Here is a 10,563-nt window from a genome sequence, read left to right as displayed (position 1 = left end):
ATTTTTGCAATAAAACTGGCCGGTACTGTATTATAAACCCATAAAACACGCATTTGTTCAGTACCACTACATTTTCATTTTTCTTTATACTGTATCAAGGGTTACCCAAAAATTGTATTAATGATGTCATAAACAGTCAAAGGTCATTGCAACTAATGGGCCCATACCTTAAAATAGCAATGAATTATGTATATTTCTTTTGAAGTCCATGCTTTTTTCTTTAAACAAAATGTTTTATGGCTCATGGAATCTTTAAATTCAATCTGATCGAACATACATTCTGCATTACCATTACTGTACCTAAACAAGTGGCACTTGCGTGGGATTTCCAGTGGCAATTTCTTACTTTCTGGGTCATAAAATACAAGGCAATAAATAAATGGAAAGCGAGTTTAAGGAATATATAAACAAATATTATGCAAAATGGCAGCTGTGCATTAAAAGAGAACTAGCAAAATGATTTTTTGTTCTAGAGGGGAATTTTGATATGCCATTTATAATATAATCAACCTTAAAATCGCTTTTTGGCAATTTCTTATGGAGTTATAGGTCATTATATACGATTTATTCGTGACGTCACTGGCGAAAAAAGTAACAAAAGATCGTGTAAATAAAACCGCGTAGGGTATCCGCCGCGTACAATCTTTGCGTGCATGCTGTAACCATAGCTGTAACTCTTCTGTTGACAACCGCTGATGCAGTTATAGGCCTATATGCAAGTTACAACAACCATGTAAAGATCGTACGCAGCAAATACCCTACGCAGCGCTATTTACACGATTTTTGGTTGGCTCATAAATTAATTACGATAATTAGCGAGTGCTTTAAGCACTTATGAATGTGAAAGGGTTAACTATTACTATAATTTTAATTAATTATTATTTTAACGAATGCCATGAAAAACCAGGACTTTATTATAGTGGGTAGCTTAATTGTAGAAAACAAGAACAAAAACTTCATATATCAAATAAAAGTAAAAAATTACCACCAAACACTGGGAGATGGCAAATGAATGGGTATCGGAAGAAGAGCAACTATAGGAATGGTAATATTAAATAAAAAGAAAAGAATTTTAAAAGCAAAACTGGAAAACTGAGAAGATATCTAATTAATAAGTGTAATACTGCATTAATTGGCAAGTAAAATGTAAAGTTTTCAGGTCTGTTTATCCAGTGGGTGGGGTGGTACAATGGGTGTGTCACACGACCAAATTTGAAAAGCTTTCATGACAGCTTGTACGTACATTAGTCGATCCAATTAGAGGCATTTCAAGAGAACTTGGTAATACTGTATAAAAAACCTAAGTCTTCCAGTAAATCAGAACCACCAGACTTTCAGGCCTGTCGCACCTACACCCTACTAGGAGGAATTTTGTGGTCTCCTGGCCCCAGCTACTGTACTGTACTGTATGAGCTTACAGTACTTTACTCGCATTAATCCCACGACTCAGACCGTGCTCATTCTCATCATCATCATCATTTATTGTCAATAATAAAGTATGAAAAAATCAGTGGCAGATTTCAAGGAGCAGCTGCCCCCATCCCCTATTCCACCCGTAAATTTTTCAAATTAAAAACAAAATTGAAAATCTGAGAGTGCTGCTATTTCCGGACATCTACTGTACAGGTGCCATAATCATAAATTTTCTTACCTCTGCCCCAACCATGATGGGGCTGAGGTGCTATACACCCTCCAACTACGAAAGTCACTGAAAACTATAATTCAGAGTGTATCTATTCAATAATAGACGTCTCAGAATGCAAGAAAATTAATTTCCAAGCATTAGTTAAACTTTCTGAAGGACCCAGACCACTACTCCCCTTGTGCCCCTGTTAAAATTTGTCTTCCAGTAACAGAACAATCACAAATTACGCTCTCTTCACATGACCTCGCCCACCATGGGACCCTATCTATGCGATAGTCATGGCAAACTCTGGATCCGCACTTGCTCAAAGTCTGTGACCGAGATAGTGGCACCAGGCCACACCTAATATAGTGAATAAATCAGTAATAATAAGAAATAACAAACAAATGATTTATGCTTTATGAACCAGCAAAAAGATTTTTTGTGCAAGGACTTCATAATAAAGACTGGACTGATTCAGCACAGCAAATATGAAGATGATGTCATTCCAAAGCATAGGAGTTGCAGAAGGCCGTAATCAGTTGTGGGAAGTCTTGGGTACGTATAATTATTTGCTGAAGCATTTTAGATATATGCAATGAGTAATACAGTACTAGTAATTAAGCCTTTATGTTTGTCCTTCAGGACCATAGACATTTGAAAAATTACAAAATGTGTAAGGATGATGTGGAAACTGTGTATATACAAAGATGGAATTTTTTACCTTGGGTTTAATAAAAAATCTTTTTAAAAAAACAGAATTTTGCACTCACCTCTCGGCAGAAGTGTAGGCTTCTGGGCTGAAGTAGAAGGACTCGCTAATCTTACATTACTAGATTTCATAGCATCAGTAACATTAGATTCTTTCACTTTTTTCCTCAGCTCAACAATTCCAGTCTGGTACTTCTTGTGTACCTTACCGTCAAGACCAACAACCATTTTATTCTTCAAGTTGCTCTTTATAATTTGGATCTTGTTAGGTTCACTGGGCCTGGGCTTAATTCGGGCTTCTTCTGCTTTATCCAACTGGTTCCATATCTCTGACATTTCATCTTTCTTCTTGTGATTAATCATCACGTGAGAGTCATAAGATGTCTTGCGATGAAACGACAACGAACAATCATTACACTTAAATTCTGACCTTTTCACATTCTTTGTTTCCTCAAAACAAGAATCTTCCTGTAAAAGACGCAACTCACGGCTTGGCCGTCGATTTCGTTTAGCCATGAATCTGAAAAAGAGCCAAACAATTATGCAATACTGTATTACTACTGATATAATATCAAACTTCATGCTGATCCTGATTTTAATTTCTATTACTTTTGAAAAAAAACATTTGTACCGTAGATACAACCATCACTACTGTAGCTAACATTTTGCAGTTTTATGGTACTTCTTTTAAATTGAAATATGACAAAGTGATAGAATGCAAAGTTAAGCCTTGTTTTTAAATCATTGTACCCAACAGCTGTTGAGGCCTCTTATTACCGGCACAATCGCTTTAATGGCATTGATTTTGAAATTGCTTATCTTTTGTGGGAATACGGAACTATACAGGTTCAGTGAGAGTAACATAGACTTGGACTCCCCTAGTAAAACCATCATTAGTATAAAAATATTAAGGTTATCTCCCATAAGTGATGGAGGGGCACACTGAACAGAGGCAGGCATGCTACTCTACCTGTGTCACTTAGCGCAGTTTGGAACACTAGGCCTAGAAAATATAGTGTTTGGAAGAAGGTTGTCTGTACACTGCAGCCTATTATTATAAAGTACAGGAAATAAATGACTGCCGTTGTAGCACATGGACTTGTATTGTATCAAGTAATCATTACGACATTCTGTAAAATTACTTGCAATGATTTAGCTTTAGAATACATGTACAAAGTTAACGCTTATTATAACAATACATTTGGTAAAATTAATTGGGCTAGTCACCAAATGGTTGTCAACATTGTCATATTGCATCAAGTACTATCAAATTGAGCTACAGTACAGAATCACTTTCGTAAAAAGATTACAAAGCAGACATAATTTTAGGCAATTTCATTTGATCTCAAGGCTGGAGTAAAGTATTTAAAGATGGCACAATTTTAACATTCAGGTTCTGAACCTTGAGGTCGGGAGTTTTAACAATGCGCTGACCATCCTTGGTCAGCTATTCTGAGATACCTGATATTCTGAGATAGACATGTGCTAAATGCACGACAAATTTATGATCACGCATGCGTTAACTGCAAAATGCGTTCTTCATTCAAAATCACTTTTAAGTGTGGGACGGTCCCGCACAATGCGAGACGGTTGATACAGTAACTATGCATCGTGGACGTTTATCATCACCAATGAGGTCATCACTGAAGGTCAACTACTGCATTAATCTAACCGTTATGTAAAATTGAATACAAAGGAAGAGATTAAATGCTGATTGAAACAAAAATACAGTAAAATCTCCCAATTACGAACCTCCCAATTATGAAAATTTGATTTGCAGCGATGACATCATTACAATGAAAACACTTAAAATTGTAACAAGTCTTCAAAAATAATATAAAATGTTAAATCAATTAAAGCCGTACTTGCACTGGATTTAAGAAAGGAAAAAATTCTGCCGAGATATATTCATGTGGTGTGCATGCTTGTTCAGGCAGCTAATGTACAGTACAGTAAAAATAGAGAATCTCTCTGTTTATTCATTTGGGGCTGCACAAATTACATATTTTGTTTTTCATGCAGTCTTCAGTGCCCTTTGAAGGTGTATGTGGGACACTATTGCTAAACCTGTTGGTCATTTTGATAAGATTCAGAAACAAAACTGAATTTTAACCTACATTTGTCTGAAATATTTTAAGTATTGTAATGTATCACTCACAACTTTTTAGACGGTTATATTTCTATTCTCCATCTTAAATTAAAATTCATCCACAATTCACTTTCAAAAATTTCCCTGCAGATAATGGTCATTTATAATCATTTATATTGATTTGCATACATTTTACAAAACAAAATGGCTTCTAGTACTGTTCATAAAGATGGTTGTATTCCATTTTCGTTTGAGGAATGCATTTGGCTGAGTAATAATCCTTATCACTTAATAATTTAGAATACGATTTAAATCAATAACTAAAGACATTTTAAATATTTGTTTAAACAACCTAATATATGATGTTTTTATTAAAACACATAAAACCTATGTTAAATCCATGACAGAATGACAACTATTCCAACATAGCAAAGCGATGTCAAATTATTACCCTACATTGTAGAATGGAACGGTCTAATATTTTAGCTATAGATCCCCACTCTGTGTTTCTCTCTGCAGTATGCTAACTTTACGATATTTTACAGAATTTGCACATACAGAAAACACAGCTACATGTTAGAATTCAGGCATGTAAAGTATCTTTAAAAATGTCCTAACAACCGCAAAATCTATTTTTGAAATTGGGCGCTAAATATTTATACACAATAAATAACCATTCTAGAAATTTCGTATCTGACCATTTCTTTCTCTATGATCTGATTGGAGTTCATCCGTCTTCTGCTGCCAAGGACGTAGCCTACAAAACTCAGTAGCAATCAACTTGGCCTAGCCAAAACGAACACACATTACCACGCTCAAATGAATCTAGAAACAAATTCAAAAAATATATTTCGTTTCTTAAGATGTGGCTTACCTAAATATTTTCCAGAAAAAAGTAAAAATATACGTAATATCGTGTTAACATTAACATAGACTTCAAGCCAATTTCTGGTCTAGCCAAATTGTCTGCTAACACTTGTTTCCGGACGGAAGGTTGAGTGCGCTAGACAAAGATGTAGCTACAGACGATAATCTACTTATAATTCACAGTGCCCTCTATAAAGATTTTCTTCCTATCACCCACCACATGCATTCACATCATCCATAATGGACGGATGTCATACACTCAAATCACTAGAGGGCGCAATTTAAGCAAGTGTAAATAACGCAAGTTAGCCTTTCACTTGACTTGTTGGAGGTGATGTGATCAAAACACTGCTAAATGAAATGGTTTTTCTAAGTAGTTTTCGATCAGTTCGTGCAAGGGGCCCAGATAAATTTTGGAGAAAGAAGTTTATTTTCGACCAGTCAACAGTATGTGCAAAGATTATAAACATTCTACTAGTTATAGTAGGGCCTACAGCTAGGCCTAGGTAGGGTAGGCTAGCTGGGCTAGGCCCTAGCCTAGGTAGGTAGGCTACACTAGGCCTAGGCTGGACTAGCCTAGTCTAGAGTGAGAAGCCAGACAGGGCTGGCAGGGGGCCTACAGTAGCTCTAGCTAGGCCCTCCTCTAAGAAGCGCCTAGTTAGGGCCTAGTAGTAGTAGAAAGTTAGACCCCTTTACTATTTAGCTAGGCCTAGGCTAGGGCCTATTCCTAGCCAAGCTAGGGTCTGTAGTAGTAGTAACACTTCGGCGTTCATCAGCATCTTCTGAAGTTCTTGTTAAATCAGTAAAGACAAAGACCTAGGCCAAGTATTAGGCCTAATATACTGAAAAATCCATACGCTTTTCTGTCCTCTGTCTGTTGAAGTATATGCCACCGACAATGAACCAGTGGTACATCAAGAACCAGAAATGGATGATCCGTATCCTCAACCTAACCCTGTTGCGGATGACAATGAAGACGACATATCACATATGGATGCAGTATTCAAAGGGACAACAGCCTGTGGGAAGGTAAGCTGTTTATATACAGTATGTGGGAGAGACAAGCCAAACCAGTCACTCATTGCAATTGTGTTTCAGAGATAATGGTCAAAACATGCTGGAATATCAAAATGTTTGAAATCTATTTTATTGCACTAACTAATCTTTATATATATCTATACATCATGCAATGCTGTTATTTTCCCCATTTGCAATGTTAAAACAATAATTTTTAACAATTTGGTGATGGGGCCTGCCTGAGAAATGCCCGAAATCATAAACTTGAAGACTGATAATTCTCAAATATTGTTCTTTAAACACTTTTAACTTTATAAGGAAACGTCAGATCTTTTATACCATTTCATAGCACTCATTTTACAGTTTAACCCTGTAACAGGAAATTGATTTTTGCAACAAGTGACTGGTTTGGCTTGTTTTTGCCGCATATTATATGTATTGCTTTATTAATGGTACTTAAATATAAAAATATAAATTATGTATAAAATATACTGTAGACTAATATTGTTTTATTGTTCCAATGTTATATTAAATACATTAAAAACTATTTTTGTCATATGATATATGCAATTTGTGTGTCATTAATATATTGAATTATTTCTTTACAGGATACATTAGTGGACAGTTTTGGGTACCAATACACCAAGAAAATGGGTACCGTAAATGCTCGAATAAGTGCCACAGCGTTTATAAACACAATTTGGGGGGCTTCAGTGCAGCACTTATTGGAGAGCAGCGTTAATAAAAAAATATTGGCGTGGCATCTATGCCAGCTCCCATGTTACCTATTTCAAATATTTAGCCAAATTCAGCTTTTAGAATTTGGGCTATTTGGCTAATGACAGCTTAAACACTTGTCATACAAACACAACTTTGCACTGTTCCCTTAGAACTAGGGCCATAAAAAAAAAAGCTACTGTTCTTGAGAAAGATGGGGAATGGACGATCATATATGCGGTATGATGCCAGGTATGTTTAAATATCATTTTACAAGATACAAGTCAACTTTATTGTCAAAAAATGAATTCTGAGATATTTTTCGTACTTAACATAGAATTGTTTACAAATGTGATAAATATTAATTAAAAATTCTAATTGTATATCATTTATTTTATTTAATTCAACTTTTGGCTGATTATGCTAATACCACATAAAAATAAAATACACAGTCACAATACATTACAATGAATTTTTTTTAATGGATATGTGTATTGCAATTAATTAATTTCTTCCTTTTTTCATATTCACATAAGACGTGGGAAAGTGGCTGTGGTTCGGCAGAATATAAAGCTGAATGCAACCGACTCTGCAGCGGAGATAGTCGACAGGTTCCTGTGTTACGATATTGATGTTAGCCAAATTGCGTTGCATCCGACGTTGCCAAAACCGGCATGCCTTTGCTTGATAAGCAAATCAAAGGGGAAGCTACAGTGTATCAAGACCAAAATGCCCGATAACTTAGGTTTGAGGTCCACAACCAGCACATTGTGCAAGCGTTTCTTCGGGGGATGCTACATACTGTTTTCAACAATGCTTCACATGCTTTCAAGATCCAGTCTGGTAAGGGTTTTCACAGTTTATTAAAGTAAAAACAAAACATCAGAGTTCGTATTTGAGTGTTTTTGTCGTTCTATCATGCGCTCTTTGAAGGCCAAATAACGATTATTTTTTTAAGGGAAAATAATTTTCAAAACATGTACTCCAATGTCATCAAATCAAACAGAAACGGAAAGGGAAAATGAGGGATAACAGATGTAGAGCAAATTTACAATGGCTTTCTTTACCACTGTTTACGTGCAGGTTTCTCGATGGTACCTTTAAGTTAGTCAAGGAACCGTTTCTATCAGCTGTTCCGTGTACACAGCCTTATCAGGTCAGGCAACTCCTGCAAGCATGTTCTATTGGTATTCGCCATGATTTCTTGCAAGAGAGGTGTGGACTGTATTATGCTTGTTAATACGGATGTTGCCTGTCTTTAATTTAGAAGTCATGTCAATGTGCCGAACTTCAAAGTCTCTCGATGTCTTTTCCATTTCACACAGGTATGTTTATAGTGTATAAGCACTCACAATTCCCGAGGATGATTGAAGTATGGTATATCAATCAAAACATCTTTTTCATCTTAAACATTTTCACATTTACAAGTATATCAAAAATATATATGTTGAAGCTTGCGGAACACCATGTAACCGTTCTTTTCAGAACTACCTACGTAGTGTACCGCAAGCTTTCACATATATGTGTACTGCAAGCTTCAACATATATGTTATTACTTCGCCATGCAAATCTTCAAACAATACTTTATATCAAAAATACAACTTGAATACAAACAAATTGCATTGTACCTTCATATACATCTTTTTAACACACATAAATACTAATCAACACATTCTATCTAGTAAAACATGTATATTATCTAATCTAATCTGGTTATTTATGTAGATGTAAAGTTTATGTAGATGTAAGTTTTTCCCTGGTCATTGGGTCCGCATGCTTAAGTGTTGCTGCCATCTTGGTGCAGGAGCAGGCAACCCCACCAGGTACCCATTTATACTCCTGGGTGGAGAGATGCAACTTAGATGAGGTGCCTTCCATAAAGGACACAAGTGAATTGGGAAACCAAACCATTCCTGCTGCGCCCAACCGCTTCCACCATTTTCAATCTTTTTTTCTCTACAGGCAATCTTCAGAAAGGTCTAGGAGTTTGGCCTGCAACGAAGAACTTCATCTGCCAACTGATGTCGCTGCCTGTTCTTCCTGTAGAGCACATTTTTTTTGTTGCATGAAACAGTCAGCAGCAGCAGCGATGGATGAGATGATGTTGTACTTGCAGTCCTATTGGATTGATGGAGATATTTTCAGTACTGTAGACTGGATCGTGGTTTCGAGTCTCCGCTGTGCAGATTCGCTTGTGTCCTTGGGCAAGGCACTTTAGCTACATTGCTTCAGTCCACCCAGGTGTATCAATGGGTACCAGCAAACTGCTGGGGACTAACCTGCGATGGACTACTAGTGTCCCGTCCAGGGGAAGTACAACTCTCATCCGCTTCACACTGAAACTGGGGATAAGCTCCAGCCATATGAGCCCCAGTGGCTCGGAAAGGATTTAGTTAGTAGGTAGACTGGATCGTGTTTAGGCAGGAAGTTCGCACTAACAACAGATTGAAGGGGCATCACAATTGGCTCTACCAGAGGGCCAAGCAATGTAAGATATACAGTATCATTATCATATTATGCTTCTTCACAATTAATGTTTTGTTTTATAACTCATTGTTTACAACCACTTTTTCCACCTTAACTAAAATGGCACGTTTGATAAAGGCCTACATTTGAATTAAAACGAAGTCTATTGGTTTTATAACTGTACATATCTTTTGGTAAATGTTTTATATAGAATAGAACACAAATTTTTTTGTTAAAATCTAATCTTTATTTATAATGTCTATATAGGTGTTTTATATTTACTTTATCTTACACTTTACAGCCAACATCCACTTCTACTTGCTGTGCAAGTTGATGAAGGAGGAGTACAGAGTGTCGCAACAACTCCAAGCTGATATATCGCGAGAGTTCAATTTCGACATGCAGTTATAGCAACTCAGCGCCTTACTACTTATTGGGAAGAATATCCATGTGGTGGATGTACTGCAAAACCATTATTGCTTACGGCTAACCGCTTTATGTCAGCCGTAATGCTCGCGTGCATTAAATTGATGATTGACAGTATAATATGTGCTGTAAATAATAGAGATATACATTTTTCATGTACATGTTGAATAAATTTTCATTACAAAAAATAAATGGAACGAATTTGTAAATTTATTATCATATGTGATCAAAACAACTTCAACACACTAAATCAAGTCTGACATGAAATAAATATAAAATCACTTAACAGTAGCATTCAATAATGTTGACAGAAAGGCCTTCTAAACATTAATTACTAATTCTAACATCTGTATACACTAGGAACTAAAAAACATACTGCCTGATATAAGTCTAAACAATATGATAATAATACGATAAACATAACAATATCACGAATATTATCTATTAATAATTATATATATGTCATTTGAGATAATTATAGTCATCTTCATTTCCGAAAAACTATGAGATAATATCACAAATAATATTACCTATTAGAAATATTGTAAATATATTATTTAAAATATTTATTTTAGTCATCTTCATTCCCAAAAAACTATGATAATAGTTAGGTAATTTCACGAATAATATTATCTATTATTATTAT

General features: G+C 35.7%; 2 protein-coding genes and 1 long non-coding RNA gene across 3 annotated transcripts in view; 2 read left to right on the top strand and 1 right to left on the bottom strand.

Annotated features, from left to right (window-relative positions):
* Positions 1–5,470, bottom strand: part of LOC117114171 — a 13,683-nt gene extending 8,213 nt beyond the window's left edge. Inside the window, exons 1-2 of the mRNA XM_033257742.1 lie at positions 5,299–5,470; positions 2,398–2,855 (exon numbers count right to left, since the gene is read on the bottom strand). Of these exons, the coding sequence (XP_033113633.1) occupies positions 2,398–2,851 (454 nt within the window). The 5' untranslated portion in view covers positions 2,852–2,855; positions 5,299–5,470. The remainder of the gene's footprint in view (positions 1–2,397; positions 2,856–5,298) is intronic.
* A 110-nt stretch (positions 5,471–5,580) lies between these two features.
* Positions 5,581–10,563, top strand: part of LOC117114172 (39S ribosomal protein L20, mitochondrial-like) — a 9,902-nt gene continuing 4,919 nt past the window's right edge. Inside the window, exon 1 of the mRNA XM_033257743.1 lies at positions 5,581–5,738. Coding sequence (XP_033113634.1) covers positions 5,652–5,738 — 87 coding nt within the window. The 5' untranslated portion in view covers positions 5,581–5,651. The remainder of the gene's footprint in view (positions 5,739–10,563) is intronic.
* LOC117114174 lies at positions 7,567–9,289 on the top strand. The gene is made up of 3 exons (XR_004446306.1): positions 7,567–7,868; positions 8,109–8,350; positions 8,988–9,289. It is a non-coding gene; the product is annotated as an uncharacterized LOC117114174 (long non-coding RNA).

This window comes from Anneissia japonica, unplaced genomic scaffold (assembly GCF_011630105.1).
Source record: "Anneissia japonica isolate Jap-2015-1 unplaced genomic scaffold, ASM1163010v1 scaffold287840_len1291095_cov163, whole genome shotgun sequence".
Lineage (NCBI taxonomy): Eukaryota > Metazoa > Echinodermata > Crinoidea > Comatulida > Comatulidae > Anneissia > Anneissia japonica.
This window is presented reverse-complemented; position numbering and strand designations above follow the sequence as displayed.